At 41.0% G+C, this 24,881-nt stretch overlaps 1 protein-coding gene across 1 annotated transcript in view; it reads left to right on the plus strand.

The window, feature by feature from the left end:
• Positions 1–24,881, plus strand: part of LOC140150287 (fibrocystin-L-like) — a 119,621-nt gene that overhangs the window by 38,764 nt on the left and 55,976 nt on the right. The window contains exons 31-36 of the mRNA XM_072172293.1: positions 547–726; positions 882–2,372; positions 3,414–3,511; positions 10,164–10,185; positions 20,221–20,398; positions 23,138–23,288. Coding sequence (XP_072028394.1) covers positions 547–726; positions 882–2,372; positions 3,414–3,511; positions 10,164–10,185; positions 20,221–20,398; positions 23,138–23,288 — 2,120 coding nt within the window. The remainder of the gene's footprint in view (positions 1–546; positions 727–881; positions 2,373–3,413; positions 3,512–10,163; positions 10,186–20,220; positions 20,399–23,137; positions 23,289–24,881) is intronic.

Genomic DNA, 24,881 nt, shown 5'->3' on the forward strand with positions numbered 1-24,881 from the left:
GCACATCAGTGTACATAAAGTTGATGATGCTACTCTCTATATGAAGGAATATTTAAAGAGTTCAAATTTTTCTCAATTTGAGATATTTGTCAAAATATAAAGAAAGGAGAATAACAAGAAAATGATTATGTGCTGCTTTTGATCATTTTTGGAGAAATTTACCTTAAATTGTTTTTAAAAGGAAGGTGTTAATTTACAGCCAGCAATTATAGGACACATGTTGGTATCCTTATCTTTTTGTATCCAGACTCTTCATTTTGAGAATTGGGCTAATCCATGTAAAATACACACTCCCCATGTTGACGATTTTGGAAATATCTTCCTCATGGGGAGTATGAATTTCAAATGGAATTAGTGTATTAACCAACTCTGTTTGAAACTCACCTTCCCTTTGTTGAAGATATCTTTCTCAGGGGGTGGATGAAATTCAAATGGAGCTGCCTAATGTGTTCATTCCATTTGAAATTCATGCTCCCCCTGTTTGTGGATTTCAATATGAATAGCCCACTATCAGTTAATTCAGTATATTTATGATTATTTTCACAGGTTCCTTCAACTACACATTCACAGCCCCAGGGACCTATTACTACTCCAGCGGTCCAGTTGATGATGATGCCACTTTGTACATGAAAGGAATAGTCCGGGTATCATCAGCTAATTCTACAACTCAGAGACTCTCACTCAAGGTTGGGGGATTTGAAGCCGCGTATGATACCAGTGCATCAGGTAAGGTTATTGGACACATATGTTAATTTGTGGAATAGATTCATCAAACCTTGGGTATGCTTACTGTTGTTAAATGAATAGTTATATGTCATTTGCCAATCCTTTTTCGTTTTGAAGTATTTTAAATTAAATACTTTTGTCATGATTTATTTCAGCGGATGTTTCACCGAAGTCTTCCACAAACGCCTGTATATCAACCGTGTCTCCTTCAAGCTCCTGCACAAAAGCTAAATCAGGAGTCCAAAGTGATGGTTTCTTCTTCACATTCTCTGAATGTGCTACACCCATCATTCAAACTATCTCACCCAACTCGGGTACCTCACTGACAACTATTGAAATCTCTGGAGAAGGCTTTGGAGACACACCTTGCCAGAATCTAGTCATGATTGGAGATCATGAGTGTGTTCCTACAACATCAAACTCAACATTCATCGAATGCACTATAGACACAGATGATACACTGTCTGTTGGGCATATGCATCCCATAAGCCTCTCTGTTAATAATCGTGGGTTAGCCATCAACCAGGTAATGACGCCGGCAGGTCGAAGCTTCCGATTAATACCATCTGTTGATGAGGTTTCTCTAGCTAGTGGATCAGTGGAAGGTGGTACTAGACTAGTGATATCAGGGGATGGTTTCTCAGCTGAATCAATTGATGAAGTTCGTGTCGAAATAGGGGGCGCACCATGCATAGTTGACACTGTTAGCTATAAAGAAATAGAATGTATCACAACAAAGCCAGATGAATCAGGAACTTTTGAACCACTTGTAAGTGTCAACTTTGTAGAGGCTGAAATTTTAAACAGGAGCCTGTGCAGGTATTCGTATGCAAGTGAAAGCACTCCCGTTGTGATGGGCGTGTCACCAACAGTTGTATCTGGAGCTAACACCACACTTACTGTCAGTGGATCTGGTTTTAGTAGCATGGTAGAAGATATTAGCGTCACTGTTGGTGGAGTAGACTGCAGCATCAGCCTTACAAGTGAAACTGACATTCAGTGCATTGTTGGATATGTTCCCTCTGGACATGCAGAACTTATCGTTAATATATTGGATCAAGGTAACAGCGCCCTCATGTTTGATGCTGATGAGGCGACTCTATGGAGTTCAACTGATATCTACTCCGTCAGTCCCAGTGCTGGTAGCATACAGGGTGGTCAAGTGATATCCATTGTAGGAAGTGGATTTCACGTTGAGAATACAGTAGTTACTATCGATGGGGTTGAGTGTGTAATTGAGAGCATTTCAATATCACAGATAGACTGTGTAACAGGATCTCACTCCCAAGGTTTAGCTAATCTTGAGGTTAAATCATCAACATATGACTACCCTGTTGAAAATTATGAATACTCATCTAGTCTAACACCAATGATTGACTCGGTATCACCAGCAAATGGTGAAACAGGTGACACAGTTACACTATCAGGCAGTGGATTTGGATTGGACGCAGCAGATAACATGGTCACTATTGATGGTGTGGAGTGTGATGTGACTAGCGCCACCAGTAGTAATATAGAGTGTATCGTTGGTAGTCATTCAGCAGGGATGTATGGTGTAGAGCTGTATGTTGGTGCTATCGGCAATGCTGTATCTGCAGCAGATTTTGAGTATATTTTAACCATCGGGTCAACAACACCAACTGAAGGTAAGTTTTATGTATTTAGTTTCCTTCCTTTACTTGTTTGAAATTTTTCAAATATTTTTAAAAATGAAAGTCACATAGGAGCTCTCATTTTGTCATTTCTAATGATCTACCAATCAATCAATCAATCAATCAATCAATCAATTTGTTACGAATTAAAAACATACTGATAAAAGAATTTAAAGTAGCATAACAAAACTAATTGGAAGTAAATTTACAAGGTAGACTCAATACACATATAGTGTGTCCCATTTCAAGTTGGGAGTAATGCCATGTTGGATTTTGCAGTGGCTGATTCAAATCAGTGCATTTATGTGGTTGCTTTGCCATCATACGAAAAAATTACCCTTCTACATGTTTGTATATGTCCCTTGGGATTAAATTAGAATGCGCAATTTGAATTTGCCACTACGAATTGAACATAGCGTTACTCTCAACTTGAGTCAAGACAGACTGTAGCCGCCTTATGTGAAGTTCACATGTACATGTTAAAAAAGGGGGACAAAATGGCTTCAAAGAAAAATACATTGCAGTCATCAATTTGTCATCAATAGGTCTGAAAGCTTAGATAGACTAGTGAACTGATTGCATTACATAATTATTATACACATGTGCTGCAAAAATTCTGTGTCATTTTTTGACACGGAGAACAGCCTAGTTCCACGCTTGATGTTAAGTGATGTATGTAGAGCATGCTCTTCAACAAGAAAAAAATTTGAAGGCTTTTTAGCAAAAAAAAAGTTGGTTCCTTCTAGATGCACAAGTTCTGTGGGTCATGGAAATAGGTTATATGCATAGTAAATAAAATGTTAAAATCCTTTTCTGTCTTGAATTAAGAGAAAACTGAGGGGATGGGGCTCTTCGGAACCAAAATCCATGCAAAATCAGAAGTGACAGAGCTGAAAAATCAAGAAATGTCATCAAAATTGTTACATTTTTTAAATTTTTTATACCAAATGAGAGTAAAAATCTATGTACAGTTGAAATATATTAAAGAGCAAATATTGTAATCTTGCTTTCATTGTTATCATTTGAACTATACAGGTAGTTTTGGAGGTGGCAGAACTTTATCTCTTTCTGGGTCTGGATTTGGTGATGAAGACTCAACTACTGTGAGTGTGTGTGGGAATAAGTGCCCGATTCTAAGCATAGCACCTAATCTTATCCAGTGTGATGTACCTGGTAGTGAAGGTAAGGTCTCAACTACTGTGAGTGTGTGTGGGAATGAGTGCCCTATTCTAAGCATAGCACCTAATCTTATCCAGTGTGATGTACCTGGTAGTGAAGGTAAGGACTCAACTACTGTGAGTGTGTGTGGGAATAAGTGTCCTATTCTAAGCATAGCACCTAATCTTATCCAGTGTGATGTATCTGGTAGTGAAGGTAAGGACTCAACTACTGTGAGTGTGTGTGGGAATAAGTGTCCTATTCTAAGCATAGCACCTAATCTTATCCAGTGTGATGTACCTGGTAGTGAAGGTAAGGACTCAACTACTGTGAGTGTGTGTGGGAATAAGTGTCCTATTCTAAGCATAGCACCTAATCTTATCCAGTGTGATGTACCTGGTAGTGAAGGTAAGGACTCAACTACTGTGAGTGTGTGTGGGAATAAGTGTCCTATTCTAAGCATAGCACCTAATCTTATCCAGTGTGATGTATCTGGTAGTGAAGGTAAGGACTCAACTACTGTGAGTGTGTGTGGGAATAAGTGCCCTATTCTAAGCATAGCACCTAATCTTATCCAGTGTGATGTACCTGGTAGTGAAGGTAAGGACTCAACTACTGTCAGTGTGTGTGGGAATAAGTGTCCTATTCTAAGCATAGCACCTAATCTTATCCAGTGTGATGTACCTGGTAGTGAAGGTAAGGACTCAACTACTGTCAGTGTGTGTGGGAATAAGTGCCCTATTCTAAGCATAGCACCTAATCTTATCCAGTGTGATGTACCTGGTAGTGAAGGTAAGGACTCAACTACTGTGAGTGTGTGTGGGATTAAGTGCCCGATTCTAAGCATAGCACCTAATCTTATCCAGTGTGATGTACCTGGTAGTGAAGGTAAGGACTCAACTACTGTGAGTGTGTGTGGGAATAAGTGCCCTATTCTAAGCATAGCACCTAATCTTATCCAGTGTGATGTACCTGGTAGTGAAGGTAAGGACTCAACTACTGTGAGTGTGTGTGTGGATTAAGTGCCCGATTCTAAGCATAGCACCTAATCTTATCCAGTGTGATGTACCTGGTAGTGAAGGTAAGGACTCAACTAATGTGAGTGTGTGTGGGAATAAGTGCCCTATTCTAAGCATAGCACCTAATCTTATCCAGTGTGATGTACCTGGTAGTGAAGGTAAGGACTCAACTACTGTTAGTGTGTGTGGGAATAAGTGTCCCATTCTAAGCATAGCACCTAATCTTATCCAGTGTGATGTACCTGGTAGTGAAGGTAAGGACTCAACTACTGTGAGTGTGTGTGGGAATAAGTGTCCTATTCTAAGCATAGCACCTAATCTTATCCAGTGTGATGTATCTGGTAGTGAAGGTAAGGACTCAACTACTGTGAGTGTGTGTGGGAATAAGTGCCCTATTCTAAGCATAGCACCTAATCTTATCCAGTGTGATGTACCTGGTAGTGAAGGTAAGGACTCAACTACTGTGAGTGTGTGTGGGAATAAGTGCCCTATTCTAAGCATAGCACCTAATCTTATCCAGTGTGATGTACCTGGTAGTGAAGGTAAGGACTCAACTACTGTGAGTGTGTGTGGGAATAAGTGCCCTATTCTAAGCATAGCACCTAATCTTATCCAGTGTGATGTACCTGGTAGTGAAGGTAAGGACTCAACTACTGTGAGTGTGTGTGGGAATAAGTGTCCCATTCTAAGCATAGCACCTAATCTTATCCAGTGTGATGTACCTGGTAGTGAAGGTAAGGACTCAACTACTGTGAGTGTGTGTGGGAATAAGTGTCCTATTCTAAGCATAGCACCTAATCTTATCCAGTGTGATGTACCTGGTAGTGAAGGTAAGGACTCAACTACTGTGAGTGTGTGTGGGATTAAGTGCCCTATTCTAAGCATAGCACCTAATCTTATCCAGTGTGATGTACCTGGTAGTGAAGGTAAGGACTCAACTACTGTGAGTGTGTGTGGGAATAAGTGCCCTATTCTAAGCATAGCACCTAATCTTATCCAGTGTGATGTACCTGGTAGTGAAGGTAAGGACTCAACTACTGTGAGTGTGTGTGGGAATAAGTGTCCCATTCTAAGCATAGCACCTAATCTTATCCAGTGTGATGTACCTGGTAGTGAAGGTAAGGACTCAACTACTGTGAGTGTGTGTGGGAATAAGTGCCCTATTCTAAGCATAGCACCTAATCTTATCCAGTGTGATGTACCTGGTAGTGAAGGTAAGGACTCAACTACTGTGAGTGTGTGTGGGAATAAGTGCCCTATTCTAAGCATAGCACCTAATCTTATCCAATGTGATGTACCTGGTAGTGAAGGTAAGGACTCAACTACTGTGAGTGTGTGTGGGATTAAGTGCCCTATTCTAAGCATAGCACCTAATCTTATCCAGTGTGAAGTACCTGGTAGTGAAGGTAAGGACTCAACTACTGTGAGTGTGTGTGGGAATAAGTGTCCTATTCTAAGCATAGCACCTAATCTTATCCAGTGTGATGTACCTGGTAGTGAAGGTAAGGACTCAACTACTGTGAGTGTGTGTGGGATTAAGTGCCCTATTCTAAGCATAGCACCTAATCTTATCCAGTGTGAAGTACCTGGTAGTGAAGGTAAGGACTCAACTACTGTGAGTGTGTGTGGGAATAAGTGTCCTATTCTAAGCATAGCACCTAATCTTATCCAGTGTGATGTACCTGGTAGTGAAGGTAAGGACTCAACTACTGTCAGTGTGTGTGGGAATAAGTGCCCTATTCTAAGCATAGCACCTAATCTTATCCAGTGTGATGTACCTGGTAGTGAAGGTAAGGACTCAACTACTGTGAGTGTGTGTGGGAATAAGTGTCCTATTCTAAGCATAGCACCTAATCTTATCCAGTGTGATGTACCTGGTAGTGAAGGTAAGGACTCAACTACTGTGAGTGTGTGTGGGAATAAGTGCCCGATTCTAAGCATAGCACCTAATCTTATCCAGTGTGATGTACCTGGTAGTGAAGGTAAGGACTCAACTACTGTGAGTGTGTGTGGGAATAAGTGCCCTATTCTAAGCATAGCACCTAATCTTATCCAGTGTGATGTACCTGGTAGTGAAGGTAAGGACTCAACTACTGTGAGTGTGTGTGGGAATAAGTGTCCCATTCTAAGCATAGCACCTAATCTTATCCAGTGTGATGTACCTGGTAGTGAAGGTAAGGACTCAACTACTGTGAGTGTGTGTGGGAATAAGTGTCCTATTCTAAGCATAGCACCTAATCGTATCCAGTGTGATGTACCTGGTAGTGAAGGTAAGGACTCAACTACTGTGAGTGTGTGTGGGAATAAGTGTCCTATTCTAAGCATAGCACCTAATCTTATCGAGTGTGATGTACCTGGTAGTGAAGGTAAGGACTCAACTACTGTGAGTGTGTGTGGGAATAAGTGCCCGATTCTAAGCATAGCACCTAATCTTATCCAGTGTGATGTACCTGGTAGTGAAGGTAAGGACTCAACTACTGTGAGTGTGTGTGGGAATAAGTGCCCTATTCTAAGCATAGCACCTAATCTTATCCAGTGTGATGTACCTGGTAGTGAAGGTAAGGACTCAACTACTGAGTGTTTGTGGGAATAAGTGTCCTATTCTAAGCATAGCACCTAATCTTATCCAGTGTGATGTACCTGGTAGTGAAGGTAAGGACTCAACTACTGTCAGTGTGTGTGGGAATAAGTGCCCTATTCTAAGCATAGCACCTAATCTTATCCAGTGTGAAGTACCTGGTAGTGAAGGTAAGGACTCAACTACTGTGAGTGTGTGTGGGAATAAGTGCCCTATTCTAAGCATAGCACCTAATCTTATCCAGTGTGATGTACCTGGTAGTGAAGGTAAGGACTCAACTACTGTGAGTGTGTGTGGGAATAAGTGCCCTATTCTAAGCATAGCACCTAATCTTATCCAGTGTGATGTACCTGGTAGTGAAGGTAAGGACTCAAGGACTCAACTACTGTGAGTGTGTGTGGGAATAAGTGTCATATTCTAAGTATAGCACCTAATCTTATCCAGTGTGATGTACCTGGTAGAGAAGGTAAGGACTCAACTACTGTGAGTGTGTGTGGGAATAAGTGTCCTATTCTAAGCATAGCACCTAATCTTATCCAGTGTGATGTACCTGGTAGTGAAGGTAAGGACTCAGCTACTGTGAGTGTGTGTGGGAATAAGTGTCCTATTCTAAGCATAGCACCTAATCTTATCCAGTGTGATGTACCTGGTAGTGAAGGTAAGGACTCAACTACTGTGAGTGTATGTGGGAATAAGTGCCCTATTCTAAGCATAGCACCTAATCTTATCCAGTGTGATGTACCTGGTAGTGAAGGTAAGGACTCAACTACTGTGAGTGTGTTTGGGAATAAGTGTCCTATTCTAAGCATAGCACCTAATCTTATCCAGTGTGATGTACCTGGTAGTGAAGGTAAGGACTCAACTACTGTGAGTGTGTGTGGGAATGAGTGTCCTATTCTAAGCATAGCACCTAATCTTATCCAGTGTGATGTACCTGGTAGTGAAGGTAAGGACTCAACTACTGTGAGTGTGTGTGGGATTAAGTGCCCGATTCTAAGCATAGCACCTAATCTTATCCAGTGTGATGTACCTGGTAGTGAAGGTAAGGACTCAACTACTGTGAGTGTGTGTGGGAATAAGTGCCCTATTCTAAGCATAGCACCTAATCTTATCCAGTGTGATGTACCTGGTAGTGAAGGTAAGGACTCAACTACTGTGAGTGTGTGTGGGAATAAGTGCCCTATTCTAAGCATAGCACCTAATCTGATCCAGTGTGATGTACCTGACAGTGAAGGTAAGGACTCAACTACTGTGAGTGTGTGTGGGAATAAGTGCCCTATTCTAAGCATAGCACCTAATCTTATCCAGTGTGATGTACCTGGTAGTGAAGGTAAGGACTCAACTACTGTGAGTGTATGTGGGAATAAGTGCCCTATTCTAAGCATAGCACCTAATCTTATCCAGTGTGATGTACCTGGTAGAGAAGGTAAGGACTCAACTACTGTGAGTGTGTGTGGGAATAAGTGTCCTATTCTATGTATAGCACCTAATCTTATCCAGTGTGATGTACCTGGTAGTGAAGGTAAGGACTCAACTACAGTGAGTGTGTGTGGGAATAAGTGCCCTATTCTAAGCATAGCACCTAATCTTATCCAGTGTGATGTACCTGGTAGAGAAGGTAAGGACTCAACTACTGTGAGTGTATGTGGGAATAAGTGTCCTATTCTAAGCATAGCACCTAATCTTATCCAGTGTGATGTACCTGGTAGTGAAGGTAAGGACTCATCTACTGTGAGTGTGTGTGGGAATAAGTGCCATATTCTAAGTATAGCACCTAATCTTATCCAGTGTGATGTACCTGGTAGTGAAGGTAAGGACTCAACTACTGTGAGTGTGTGTGGGAATAAGTGCCCTATTCTAAGCATAGCACCTAATCTTATCCAGTGTGATGTACCTGGTAGTGAAGGTAAGGACTCAACTACTGTGAGTGTGTTTGGGAATAAGTGTCCTATTCTAAGCATAGCACCTAATCTTATCCAGTGTGATGTACCTGGTAGTGAAGGTAAGGACTCAACTACTGTGAGTGTGTGTGGGAATAAGTGTCCTATTCTAAGCATAGCACCTAATCTTATCCAGTGTGATGTACCTGGAAGAGAAGGTAAGGACTCAACTACTGTGAGTGTGTGTGGGAATAAGTGTCCTATTCTAAGCATAGCACCTAATCTTATCCAGTGTGATGTACCTGGTAGTGAAGGTAAGGACTCAACTACTGTGAGTGTGTGTGGGAATAAGTCCTATTCTAAGCATAGCACCTAATCTTATCCAGTGTGATGTACCTGGTAGTGAAGGTAAGGACTCAACTACTGTGAGTGTGTGTGGGAATAAGTGTCCTATTCTAAGCATAGCACCTAATCTTATCCAGTGTGATGTACCTAGTAGTGAAGGTAAGGACTCATCTACTGTGAGTGTGTGTGGGAATAAGTGTCCTATTCTAAGCATAGCACCTAATCTTATCCAGTGTGATGTACCTGGTAGTGAAGGTAAGGACTCAACTACTGTGAGTGTGTGTGGGAATAAGTCCTATTCTAAGCATAGCACCTAATCTTATCCAGTGTGATGTACCTGGTAGTGAAGGTAAGGACTCAACTACTGTGAGTGTGTGTGGGAATAAGTCCTATTCTAAGCATAGCACCTAATCTTATCCAGTGTGATGTACCTGGTAGTGAAGGTAAGGACTCAACTACTGTCAGTGTGTGTGGGAATAAGTGCCCTATTCTAAGCATAGCACCTAATCTTATCCAGTGTGATGTACCTGGTAGTGAAGGTAAGGACTCAACTACTGTGAGTGTGTGTGGGAATAAGTGCCCTATTCTAAGCATAGCACCTAATCTGATCCAGTGTGATGTACCTGACAGTGAAGGTAAGGACTCAACTACTGTGAGTGTGTGTGGGAATAAGTGCCCTATTCTAAGCATAGCACCTAATCTTATCCAGTGTGATGTACCTGGTAGTGAAGGTAAGGACTCAACTACTGTGAGTGTGTGTGGGAATAAGTGCCCTATTCTAAGTATAGCACCTAATCTTATCAAGTGTGATGTACCTCGTAGTGAAGGTAAGGACTCAACTACTGTGAGTGTATGTGGGAATAAGTGCCCTATTCTAAGCATAGCACCTAATCTTATCCAGTGTGATGTACCTGGTAGAGAAGGTAAGGACTCAACTACTGTGAGTGTGTGTGGGAATAAGTGTCCTATTCTAAGTATAGCACCTAATCTTATCCAGTGTGATGTACCTGGTAGTGAAGGTAAGGACTCAACTACTGTGAGTGTATGTGGGAATAAGTGTCCTATTCTAAGCATAGCACCTAATCTTATCCAGTGTGATGTACCTGGTAGTGAAGGTAAGGACTCAACTACTGTGAGTGTGTTTGGGAATAAGTGTCCTATTCTAAGCATAGCACCTAATCTTATCCAGTGTGATGTACCTGGTAGTGAAGGTAAGGACTCAACTACTGTGAGTGTATGTGGGAATAAGTGTCCTATTCTAAGTATAGCACCTAATCTTATCCAGTGTGATGTACCTGGTAGTGAAGGTAAGGACTCAACTACTGTGAGTGTGTGTGGGAATAAGTGTCCTATTCTAAGCATAGCACCTAATCTTATCCAGTGTGATGTACCTGGTAGTGAAGGTAAGGACTCAACTACTGTGAGTGTGTGTGGGAATAAGTGTCCTATTCTAAGCATAGCACCTAATCTTATCCAGTGTGATGTACCTGGTAGTGAAGGTAAGGACTCAACTACTGTGAGTGTGTGTGGGAATAAGTGCCCTATTCTAAGCATAGCACCTAATCTGATCAGTGTGATGTACCTGACAGTGAAGGTAAGGACTCAACTACTGTGAGTGTGTGTGGGAATAAGTGCCCTATTCTAAGCATAGCACCTAATCTTATCCAGTGTGATGTACCTGGTAGTGAAGGTAAGGACTCAACTACTGTGAGTGTGTGTGGGAATAAGTGCCCTATTCTAAGCATGACACCTAATCTTATCCAGTGTGATGTATCTGGTAGTGAAGGTAAGGACTCAACCACTGTGAGTGTGTTTGGGAATGAGTGCCCTATTCTAAGCATAGCACCTAATCTGATCCAGTGTGATGTACCTGGTAGTGAAGGTAAGTACTCAACTACTGTGAGTGTGTGTGGGAATAAGTGCCCTATTCTAAGCATAGCACCTAATCTTATCCAGTGTGATGTACCTGGTAGTGAAGGTAAGGACTCAACTACTGTGAGTGTGTTTGGGATTAAGTGCCCGATTCTAAGCATAGCACCTAATCTTATCCAGTGTGATGTACCTGGTAGTGAAGGTAAGGACTCAACTACTGCGCGAGTGTGTGGGAAAAAGTGTCCTATTCTAAGCATAGCACCTAATCTGATCAGTGTGATGTACCTGGTAGTGAAGGTAAGAACTCAACTACTGTGAGTGTGTGTGGGAATAAGTGCCCTATTCTAAGCATAGCACCTAATCTTATCCAGTGTGATGTACCTGGTAGTGAAGGTAAGGACTCAACTACTGTGAGTGTGTGTGGGAATAAGTGCCCTATTCTAAGCATGACACCTAATCTTATCCAGTGTGATGTATCTGGTAGTGAAGGTAAGGACTCAACCACTGTGAGTGTGTTTGGGAATGAGTGCCCTATTCTAAGCATAGCACTTAATCTGATCCAGTGTGATGTACCTGGTAGTGAAGGTAAGTACTCAACTACTGTGAGTGTGTGTGGGAATAAGTGCCCTATTCTAAGCATAGCACCTAATCTTATCCAGTGTGATGTACCTGGTAGTGAAGGTAAGGACTCAACTACTGTGAGTGTGTGTGGGAATAAGTCCTATTCTAAGCATAGCACCTAATCTTATCCAGTGTGATGTACCTGGTAGTGAAGGTAAGGACTCAACTACTGTCAGTGTGTGTGGGAATAAGTGCCCTATTCTAAGCATAGCACCTAATCTTATCCAGTGTGATGTACCTGGTAGTGAAGGTAAGGACTCAACTACTGTGAGTGTGTGTGGGAATAAGTGCCCTATTCTAAGCATAGCACCTAATCTGATCCAGTGTGATGTACCTGACAGTGAAGGTAAGGACTCAACTACTGTGAGTGTGTGTGGGAATAAGTGCCCTATTCTAAGCATAGCACCTAATCTTATCCAGTGTGATGTACCTGGTAGTGAAGGTAAGGACTCAACTACTGTGAGTGTGTGTGGGAATAAGTGCCCTATTCTAAGTATAGCACCTAATCTTATCAAGTGTGATGTACCTCGTAGTGAAGGTAAGGACTCAACTACTGTGAGTGTATGTGGGAATAAGTGCCCTATTCTAAGCATAGCACCTAATCTTATCCAGTGTGATGTACCTGGTAGAGAAGGTAAGGACTCAACTACTGTGAGTGTGTGTGGGAATAAGTGTCCTATTCTAAGTATAGCACCTAATCTTATCCAGTGTGATGTACCTGGTAGTGAAGGTAAGGACTCAACTACTGTGAGTGTATGTGGGAATAAGTGCCCTATTCTAAGCATAGCACCTAATCTTATCCAGTGTGATGTACCTGGTAGTGAAGGTAAGGACTCAACTACTGTGAGTGTGTTTGGGAATAAGTGTCCTATTCTAAGCATAGCACCTAATCTTATCCAGTGTGATGTACCTGGTAGTGAAGGTAAGGACTCAACTACTGTGAGTGTATGTGGGAATAAGTGTCCTATTCTAAGTATAGCACCTAATCTTATCCAGTGTGATGTACCTGGTAGTGAAGGTAAGGACTCAACTACTGTGAGTGTGTGTGGGAATAAGTGTCCTATTCTAAGCATAGCACCTAATCTTATCCAGTGTGATGTACCTGGTAGTGAAGGTAAGGACTCAACTACTGTGAGTGTGTGTGGGAATAAGTGTCCTATTCTAAGCATAGCACCTAATCTTATCCAGTGTGATGTACCTGGTAGTGAAGGTAAGGACTCAACTACTGTGAGTGTGTGTGGGAATAAGTGCCCTATTCTAAGCATAGCACCTAATCTGATCAGTGTGATGTACCTGACAGTGAAGGTAAGGACTCAACTACTGTGAGTGTGTGTGGGAATAAGTGCCCTATTCTAAGCATAGCACCTAATCTTATCCAGTGTGATGTACCTGGTAGTGAAGGTAAGGACTCAACTACTGTGAGTGTGTGTGGGAATAAGTGCCCTATTCTAAGCATGACACCTAATCTTATCCAGTGTGATGTATCTGGTAGTGAAGGTAAGGACTCAACCACTGTGAGTGTGTTTGGGAATGAGTGCCCTATTCTAAGCATAGCACCTAATCTGATCCAGTGTGATGTACCTGGTAGTGAAGGTAAGTACTCAACTACTGTGAGTGTGTGTGGGAATAAGTGCCCTATTCTAAGCATAGCACCTAATCTTATCCAGTGTGATGTACCTGGTAGTGAAGGTAAGGACTCAACTACTGTGAGTGTGTTTGGGATTAAGTGCCCGATTCTAAGCATAGCACCTAATCTTATCCAGTGTGATGTACCTGGTAGTGAAGGTAAGGACTCAACTACTGTGAGTGTGTGTGGGAATAAGTGCCCTATTCTAAGCATAGCACCTAATCTGATCAGTGTGATGTACCTGGTAGTGAAGGTAAGAACTCAACTACTGTGAGTGTGTGTGGGAATAAGTGCCCTATTCTAAGCATAGCACCTAATCTTATCCAGTGTGATGTACCTGGTAGTGAAGGTAAGGACTCAACTACTGTGAGTGTGTGTGGGAATAAGTGCCCTATTCTAAGCATGACACCTAATCTTATCCAGTGTGATGTATCTGGTAGTGAAGGTAAGGACTCAACCACTGTGAGTGTGTTTGGGAATGAGTGCCCTATTCTAAGCATAGCACCTAATCTGATCCAGTGTGATGTACCTGGTAGTGAAGGTAAGTACTCAACTACTGTGAGTGTGTGTGGGAATAAGTGCCCTATTCTAAGCATAGCACCTAATCTTATCCAGTGTGATGTACCTGGTAGTGAAGGTAAGGACTCAACTACTGTGAGTGTGTTTGGGATTAAGTGCCCGATTCTAAGCATAGCACCTAATCTTATCCAGTGTGATGTACCTGGTAGTGAAGGTAAGGACTCAACTACTGTGAGTGTGTGTGGGAATAAGTGCCCTATTCTAAGCATAGCACCTAATCTTATCCAGTGTGATGTACCTGGTAGTGAAGGTAAGAACTCAACTACTGTGAGTGTGTGTGGGAATAAGTGCCCTATTCTAAGCATAGCACCTAATCTTATCCAGTGTGATGTACCTGGTAGTGAAGGTAAGTACTCAACTACTGTGAGTGTGTGTGGGAATAAGTGCCCTATTCTAAGCATAGCACCTAATCTTATCCAGTGTGATGTACCTGGTAGTGAAGGTAAGGACTCAACTACTGTGAGTGTGTGTGGGAATAAGTCCTATTCTAAGCATAGCACCTAATCTTATCCAGTGTGATGTACCTGGTAGTGAAGGTAAGGACTCAACTACTGTCAGTGTGTGTGGGAATAAGTGCCCTATTCTAAGCATAGCACCTAATCTTATCCAGTGTGATGTACCTGGTAGTGAAGGTAAGGACTCAACTACTGTGAGTGTGTGTGGGAATAAGTGCCCTATTCTAAGCATAGCACCTAATCTGATCCAGTGTGATGTACCTGACAGTGAAGGTAAGGACTCAACTACTGTGAGTGTGTGTGGGAATTAGTGCCCTATTCTAAGCATAGCACCTAATCTTATCCAGTGTGATGTACCTGGTAGTGAAGGTAAGGACTCAACTACTGTGAGTGTGTGTGGGAATAAGTGCCCTATTCTAAGTATAGCACCTAATCTTATCCAGTGTGATGTACCTGGTAGTGAAGGTAAGGACTCAACTACTGTGAGTGTATGTGGGAATAAGTGCCCTATTCTAAGCATAGCACCTAATCTTATCCAGTGTGATGTACCTGGTAGTGAAGGTAAGGACTCAACTACTGTAAGTGTGTGTGGGAATAAGTGTCATATTCTAAGTATAGCACCTAATCTTATCCAGTGTGATGTACCTGGTAGAGAAGGTAAGGACTCAACTACTGTGAGTGTGTGTGGGAATAAGTGTCCTATTCTAAGCATAGCACCTAATCTTATCCAGTGTGATGTACCTGGTAGTGAAGGTAAGGACTCAGCTACTGTGAGTGTGTGTGGGAATAAGTGTCCTATTCTAAGCATAGCACCTAATCTTATCCAGTGTGATGTACCTGGTAGTGAAGGTAAGGACTCAACTACTGTGAGTGTATGTGGGAATAAGTGCCCTATTCTAAGCATAGCACCTAATCTTATCCAGTGTGATGTACCTGGTAGTGAAGGTAAGGACTCAACTACTGTGAGTGTGTTTGGGAATAAGTGTCCTATTCTAAGCATAGCACCTAATCTTATCCAGTGTGATGTACCTGGTAGTGAAGGTAAGGACTCAACTACTGTGAGTGTGTGTGGGAATAAGTGTCCTATTCTAAGCATAGCACCTAATCTTATCCAGTGTGATGTACCTGGTAGTGAAGGTAAGGACTCAACTACTGTGAGTGTGTGTGGGATTAAGTGCCCGATTCTAAGCATAGCACCTAATCTTATCCAGTGTGATGTACCTGGTAGTGAAGGTAAGGACTCAACTACTGTGAGTGTGTGTGGGAATAAGTGCCCTATTCTAAGCATAGCACCTAATCTTATCCAGTGTGATGTACCTGGTAGTGAAGGTAAGGACTCAACTACTGTGAGTGTGTGTGGGAATAAGTGCCCTATTCTAAGCATAGCACCTAATCTGATCCAGTGTGATGTACCTGGTCAGTGAAGGTAAGGACTCAACTACTGTGAGTGTGTGTGGGAATAAGTGCCCTATTCTAAGCATAGCACCTAATCTTATCCAGTGTGATGTACCTGGTAGTGAAGGTAAGGACTCAACTACTGTGAGTGTATGTGGGAATAAGTGCCCTATTCTAAGCATAGCACCTAATCTTATCCAGTGTGATGTACCTGGTAGAGAAGGTAAGGACTCAACTACTGTGAGTGTGTGTGGGAATAAGTGTCCTATTCTAAGTATAGCACCTAATCTTATCCAGTGTGATGTACCTGGTAGTGAAGGTAAGGACTCAACTACTGTGAGTGTATGATAAGGATAATGAACTGAGTGCAATGCATTCGTCAAGATAATCGCACGCGCCGTGGAGTTATTGCATTTAGCTCGAGAGCCGATAGGCTCAAGAGCTAAATGCATTAACTCCATGGCAAGTGCAATTATCTTGACGAATGCATTTGCACGAGTACATTATCCGTCATACACTTTGAGTGTAGGCCTATTAAAACAATAGGCAACATTAATTGCTGCATTCATTATATTAGTTTTAATATTAGGAAAATATCTTACATTTTAAAAACACCGTCAGGACATTGACCAGCTACGTAGCATTTAACTGGTAAAGAAAATCAATACAGTGTATAAGTTAGCTATCAATGGTATCGATTAAGCCATACGTCATACTTTAGTAACTTATTCACGCATGGTTTGTAACCAATTGACTTTATGTTGTGATCATTTAGAGCACTGAACCAGTTCGAAACGATCGATTTAGATGTCCGACTAGTACTACGGTGAATATCAACTGGACTTTATAGCTCTATAATTTTAACTTTAAAATCGACTTATATTAAAACACACGACATTGGGATTTAACAATTTGTTCAGTATTATCATAGGCCTTCAAACACATGTGTTTGAAGGCCTATGGTATTATAAAAAGCATGATCATGATATTATGCGCTAGTGTGTGTTATTTTAGATATAGGCCTACATGTATTTCATTTGTAAAATGCTGAATATTTTGCAATGGTGTCATCTTGTCATCTTGTATAATTATGATCCACCTGTTTTTGGCCCTTTTTAATTAATAGAAGCTCGATTATTCTCATTTGATGTTTGATTTATTTGAGGTCATTAATCATAATTTATGACAATGATATTGCCAAATAGGGCGCAACTCTACTAGTCTTATTACAAGACTGCCCTACCCCAACCCTAAACCCTAACCCTAAACTCCGCAAACGAGGACTGGACTCACGTCTAGAGAGTTGCACCCTATTCGATAATTGTACCCTATTATAGAACACCGTTTGTAACTATACCATTTTAACACCACAGAATGTATATTCGTACTTTTTTGATGGTATATATATCGAACAGACAATTATATAGTTATGTGACCTCTGTGTCGAAAACGCCACCTAATTCTACTATATGGTTATGTGAAAGTAGTATTTCTAGTATTTGAGCGTGCACGTATTATCTAGAATCTATTGTTTAGCGTGCAGGTTTTAGATAATGCATTGTTTAGCGTGCAGGTTTATATAATTTGGGCTGTGAAGGGTAGTTCGCGAAAATAATGCACGGGAGAAGAATACATAACGATGAATAGAAACGGGCACTAGAAGTGTATGTGGGAATAAGTGCCCTATTCTAAGCATAGCACCTAATCTTATCCAGTGTGATGTACCTGGTAGTGAAGGTAAGGACTCAACTACTGTGAGTGTGTTTGGGAATAAGTGTCCTATTCTAAGCATAGCACCTAATCTTATCCAGTGTGATGTACCTGGTAGTGAAGGTAAGGACTCAACTACTGTGAGTGTGTGTGGGAATAAGTGTCCTATTCTAAGCATAGCACTTAATCTTATCCAGTGTGATGTACCTGGTAGTGAAGGTAAGGACTCAACTACTGTGAGTGTGTGTGGGATTAAGTCCCCGATTCTAAGCATAGCACCTAATCTTATCCAGTGTGATGTACCTGGTAGTGAAGGTAAGGACTCAACTACTGTGAGTGTGTGTGGGAATAAGTGCCCTATTCTAAGCATAGCACTTAATCTTATCCAGTGTGATGTACCTGGTAGTGAAGGTAAGGACTCAACTACTGTGAGTGTGTGTGGGAATAAGTGCCCTATTCTAAGCATAGCACCTAATCTGATCCAGTGTGATGTACCTGACAGTGAAGGTAAGGACTCAACTACTGTGAGTGTGTGTGGGAATAAGTGCCCTATTCTAAGCATAGCACCTAATCTTATCCAGTGTGATGTACCTGGTAGTGAAGGTAAGGACTCAACTACTGTGAGTGTGTGTGGGAATAAGTGCCCTATTCTAAGCATGACACCTAATCTTATCCAGTGTGATGTATCTGGTAGTGAAGGTAAGGACTCAACTACTGTGAGTGTGTTTGGGAATGAGTGCCCTATTCTAAGCATAGCACCTAATCTTATCCAGTGTGATGTACCTGGTAGTGAAGGTAAGGACTCAACTACTGTGAGTGTGTGTGGGAATAAGTGCCCTATTCTAAGCATAGCACCTAATCTTATCCAGTGTGATGTACCTGGTAGTGAAGGTAAGTACTCAACTACTGTGAGTGTGTGTGGGAATAAGTCCTATTCTAAGCATAGCACCTAATCTTATCCAGTGTGATGTACCTGGTAGTGAAGGTAAGGACTCAACTACTGTGAGTGTGTGTGGGAATAAGTGCCCTATTCTAAGCATAGCACCTAATCTTATCCAGTGTGATGTACCTGGTAGTGAAGGTAAGGACTCAACTACTGTGAGTGTATGTGGGAATAAGTGTCCCATTCTAAGCATAGCACCTAATCTTATTCAGTGTGATGTACCTGGTAGTGAAGGTAAGCTACAACTCATCGTCTGCATCACATACTGTCATATCTCAAAAGGCTGCCTTGTGTGACTTTTTATAAGCATTGTTGTACTTCGTATTGTTAGTTTATGTTTCAGCATTCTTCTTTCTTTTATGAATGGATGTGAGATTGCTATATTGTTATAAGAACTCAAAAATTAAATGCTATAGTTCATTTTACAGTGTATCTCATCACAATTAGAGCACTATAATAAAACAGAAGCACACAAAGCAGCCTTTTCAGATATGACAGTATGTGATGCAGATGCCAAAATGGAACACAATGGGCTATTCCAGTTGATATCCATACATCCCCTATAGGAGACAGGACTTTAATCTCCCACACAAGGGGTGTGAATTTCCAATGGGATTACCTGAATGGGTGGTTCCATCTACACCCTGTAAGTAGCCATTCTTCCATGAGGTGTATGGATTTCAACTGGAATAGCCCAATATGGCACAAATTGAGTTGCCATAAAAAATCAACCTTCAGTATATTATTTGCCATCTAAAATCATTGCCAAAGCAACAAATATATTCTGAAAACTAACTTGATTCAAGTCATAGTTATAACCATTAGCGGTAGTAGCATAGCAACTTCCAAATCAAACCTTGTGATACCAGGAGGCACTCGACTTTGGAAGTGACGGGGATGTGCAGACAGCACTTTGAAATTAGGGATCTTTCGGTGAGAGCCTAGACACCAAAAAGAGGGGGTCTTTCGGTGTGAATGCCCTCAAAAAGGGCATCTTTTTGTGAGACTGGGAAAATCTTGCCAAAAGAGGGTCTTTCAGTGAGACTGGGAAAAATTTTTGGTCAAAATATAAAAGTTGATCCAAAATTTCAAAAAGTCATCAAAAAATGAAAATGGTTTTTTTGAAAAATTATAAGAAAAATAATGAAAAAACAGGGACATTCGGTGAGAGATTATCAGAAATTTGTCCAAAATTCTTGAAAAAAAGGGGTCTTTTGTTGACAGGAAAACAAAAAAGGGGGTCATTGAGTGAGAGGGAGTTCAGTAAAACAAAAGGGGGTCATTGGGTGAGAGGGAGTTGAAAAATGGGGGTCAATGTGGCCGCACATCCCTGTCAACCATTTTTTGTGAGTGCCCCCGGTGATACAAGTTGAACAATGAGTCAATCGGAAATGCATCCATTGGGCTATTCCTGTTACAATTCATACACCCCCTATGGAAGATATGCCATTAATAATCTCCCAAACAGGGATTGTAGATTTCTGATGGAACTACCCCTTAAGGTAACAGTCTTTAAAATTCATACCCCCTGTGTGCAATATTAATGTCATATCTTCCATTGGGGTGTATGGATTTTAACTGGAATAGCCCATTTCAGTTTAGTTTAGATGGAATACAACTGCCCACAAATTTTGACATTTAATACTTTTTCTTCTCCTAGGTGAAGCAGATACAGAAGACTGTGATATTACTGTGACTTTACTGAGTGGTTCTACTGCCACATATCCTAGCGTCTGGCAATATCGGCGTGATATGACCCCAGTGATTGACTATATAGACCCACCAAGAGGAGGAACAGGGGGTGGAACTACACTAACTATTGTGGGAACAGGTTTTAGGTTGGTATAGATATAGAAGGCATTTTTAATTAGATTAAATAAAAGAGAGGCAAATTAATAAGAATGTAGAGTCATCTGAATTGCACCATGATTGTACTGAGCAGGGGTGGAGCAAAAGGCCACCTAAAAAACAATCCCAATGACACTTCAGAAGAGAAAAGTTGAACTTGAATGCTTTCTAAAGGCCAGAGGCTATCCTGGTTCTGTTATCAACAGACAAATCAACAAAGCTCTAGAGATTCCTAGATCTGATGCTCTCGAGCCTAAGACGCCAGACTCTGATAATCCAGAACGCATTCCACTGGTCATCACTTACCATCCTTCGCTTCCTAAACTTTCTCAGATACTTCACAAACACTTGCGTATCTTGCATTCTTCAGATAGATGTAAGAAGGCAATTCCTAACCTACCCATGGTAGCTTATCGGAGAAGTGCTAACATCAAGGACATGATTGTACGTTCATCCCTACCTCCAGCCCAACCTCCTCCTAGAGGCTCGATTGCATGTGGCTCATGCTCTTTATGTAAGCATGAGATCCACTCTAAACCTAAATGGGGTGGTGGCTCACCAGTCGCACACACCAAGAAAGGGTCGTCTTTCACTAGTTCTTCCACAGGTGAAAGTCATGTCATCCACAAACACCTCAGTTGTCAGAGTGAGAATGTGATCTATCTCATCACATGTGCTAATTGTCAAGTACAGTATGTGGGAGAGACTGGTCGTAGCCTGGAAACCAGACTGACTGAGCATTGTGCTGATGCTCGTCTTAACAGAAATACACCAGTAGCTAAACATTTCAACCTCCCAGGACATTCTGCAAATCACATTACTGTCATGTGTATTGACAAACCCCCAAAGACTGACACTTTCATGCGAAAGAAACTTGAGAAAGACTGGATCTCTAAACTTCAGACAACCCAACCACTTGGCTTGAATGTTAAAGATTAACATGCCAGTGTATCTTTAGGCCTATGGATCTTGTTAGCATTTATTTCTGGACCTACATGTAGGCCTATTTGTTTGATGTGTCAATTCACATTTGGCCTTCTTATTGTAGGCCTCCTTGCTTGCTAATATTTTCCAGCTTTTAGCAGTCCCTGTATCACTACCTATTTTGGCATATTTCATGTCAATTTGCAACGTATTTCACTGTGCTTTGGTTTTAGTGATTTTGGCTTTATCACTTTCATCCAGAGCCTATATCTGTACATGCACTGAAATTAAATTTTATCATGCATGGACCACATGCTTTCATACTTTCTCTGTTTTTCTACCTCCCCTCTTTTCAGTATGCATATTACACTTTAATATTTGAGACCTTCATTGTCTTGTGTTTTTATCCAGCAATTTTTGGCTTATTTTTCACTTTTCTTGATACATGTATTGTGTAGGTCTATAAACATTATTTGTTCTTTATTTAATATGCATTACTTTTCTCATAATATTAAAGTTTGAGTGACATTTGTCCACTTATCCTATCTATTCATTCTCTACAACCTCTATTGATTGCGACCCCACTTGACATTTACTTCCTGTCAATTAGGACAATACTCTATTGTCCCGTGGTGGTGCTTATTTACATATTGTTTGCCATTCTAACTTTGTAGTGAATTTGCTCTCAATGAGAGAAGACACAACTTATTTTGCTCTGAGTTTGCTGTCTTATTTTGCTACTTATTTCAATTTGAACTTGCCTTCAATTTTTGACTTGAATTTGTTTTTAAACTACAGCATGTAGTTCTTGTTGTTTGCTTTATATTTTGTTGTCTGTCCCTGAAGAAGAGCAGTTTATCTGCTCGAAACGTCGGTTGTTTTTTGTCTGTTAAGTGTTTCACTGCTATGTACACAGTGATTTTCATCACTTCCAGTGTACTGTTTTCCTGACACTTTGTGGGCTCTGGAATTGGCAATTTTGGCCATCGAACTTTGCCTGTTTTGTGCCTACTCTGGATGTTTGGTTTAGCGTGTCTGTTTATATGCACAGTGATTTTCATCACTTGATTTTCATCACTTGTTCTAGTGCAGTTTTGTATTACCATTGATCCTTGTTGTTTTTGCAGGCTCAGCACTTACTTCTGTGGGCCTTGGAACTGGTAATTTTGGCTATCGAACTTTGCCTACTTCTTCTGCCTTCACGTCTGATGTTTTGTCCCCCTGCATACTGTCTAGTCTGTATTTTACTTGTTTCCCCACATCAAGTTGGTGTACCTTGCTTTTTTTCTTTCGAATCCCAATGATATTGACCAAAACTTACTATATGCATCTTCCTTTTATTAGTTATTAGGTGAGGTTGGGTGTGATATGAATTGTATCTAGTCGAGGAGTCTGTATCAGATGAGGGCGATAGCACAAACCTGACATCATTATTTTTGCGACATCATTATTTTTGGCATAAAACAACTCGGCTTCGCCTTGTTGTTTTACTTGGATAAAATAATGATGTCACCCGTGTTTAGATGATAAATACATGATAGCAGCTAAAAATACATCTTTATTTTCTAAACGCAGGGTGGCAATTTTGAGTCAAAACTACGAGAGTAGAACGACCTAATCTGCGGCTATTTTAACATAGTCAATATTAATTGACCAATCAAATGACAAGGATCTTTATAAGTCAATGTGGGCTAGTATGATAAATTTGACCTATTTATCATTTTAGGTCATTTAGTGGAACAGCTACGGAAATGAACTGTACATTTGCAGTCACATGTTTATAGTTTCATAACATTATTCTTTAGTTCAACAGGTAATCTTGTCACCATCGGAGGTACAGAATGTGCTGTCCAATCAGAGTCTGAGACACAGATTATATGTCGCACTGGTGCTCACAAGCCGTCAGAAAAGACCAAAGTCAGAGTAGAAGTAGGCAATAATGGAATTGCATTACAGGTATGTCATGTCTTGGCTCAGTCACGTAGCATGAGTCATCCTGTTGCATGTTGGGAGTAACAGGTTTGGGGGGGGGCACAAGCCATCAGAAAAGACCAAAGTCAGAGTAGAAGTGACATAGCATGAGTCATCCTATTGGGGGCACCGGGTGGGGGGGGGGCACAAGCCATCAGAAAAGACCAGAGTCAGAGTGGAAGTAGGCAATAATGGAATCGCATTACAGGTATGTCATGTCTTGGCTCAGTGGCGTAGCATGAGTCATCCTAGGCACCGGTGGGGGGGGCACAAGCCATCAGAAAAGACCAAAGTTAGAGTGGAAGTAGGCAATAATGGAATCGAACAACAGGTATGTCATGTTGTGGTGTAGCATGATTCATCCTGTGGGGGGACCAACCATGATTGGGGCCACCGGGTCTGCTGGGAGGAGGTCAGAGTGGAAGTATGCAATAATGGAATTGTGCTACTGGTATGTCATGTCTTGGCGCAGTGGTGTAGCATGAGTCATCCTGTTGGGGGCACCAGGTATGCGGGGGTGGGGGACACAAGCCATTTTTTGGCAGTTTTCCTATGGGATTATCTAAATTTTCAAATCGATGGGGGGAACGTGCACCCCTATGCTCCTATGACTACTTCACTCTCTTGGTGCAAAATAACTTATCTTTCCCTAGAGTTGGCTGAGAAATGAAAATACCCCGGGACTATATTATTCCTTGACAGGGAATTGAATGTGGAATCTCCAGAAAGTTCTTACCATCAGAGCTATTGAGGTTTCATGGTATTGAAATAAAAGATGTTACTTGGATAAGCATTGCTTTATTTCTGTAGTTTCTCTAGTAGACTTGACCAAGCCATTTTGGCATTCTTACAAGAACAATTGAATGATGAATCTTTATAAATAATAATACAAAATTCATTTTGGCCTATATTAAATCATTCTTGCAAACATTTAAATGCAAATAACTCTACACATCAAAAATGAACTTTAACCTTTCATGATTTATCAGTTTGGTTTTTATGTGAAAATTACCCATAGACACGAGAAATGAATATGAGACGCACCGCTTAATTTGCCACACATATCAGCATCAAACCGAATCAAGAATTTATTTTCGCTTAATATTTCTACATAAACAAACAACGATAATCAATTACATAAGTATATAAAGGTTCCAGCAAGCCACATACATGTAAACAAACATACAAACATAACAAATTGCCACGGAGCTGTGTGATGCTACGCAGATCTACCTAGGGAAATCCTTTAGTATTCTAAGGCAAACATATAAATGCTAGGGTGCATTGTATAAAGAAGGTTGCTCAGCAGATAAAATATAAATCTCGGTATAATATAATTTATATAACCGACTGCCACGGACCTGTGTGATGTTACGCAGTTCTACCTAGGGAAATCCTTTGGCATTCTAAGGCAAACATAATTCTTTTAAATGAGTTATCTAAAAGTAATAATTATGCGTAAGCTAGTTGTGAATTACACTAAATATTTGTAAGAGAACAGCTTCTTACAAAAACAAAGCAAAGAAAGTTTCAAGAGCAAAAGCTAGGGTGAATTACTCTAAAAATTTGTAAGGGAGC

The sequence above is a fragment of the Amphiura filiformis genome, chromosome 4, assembly GCF_039555335.1.
Source record: "Amphiura filiformis chromosome 4, Afil_fr2py, whole genome shotgun sequence".
Classification (NCBI taxonomy): Eukaryota; Metazoa; Echinodermata; class Ophiuroidea; order Amphilepidida; family Amphiuridae; genus Amphiura; species Amphiura filiformis.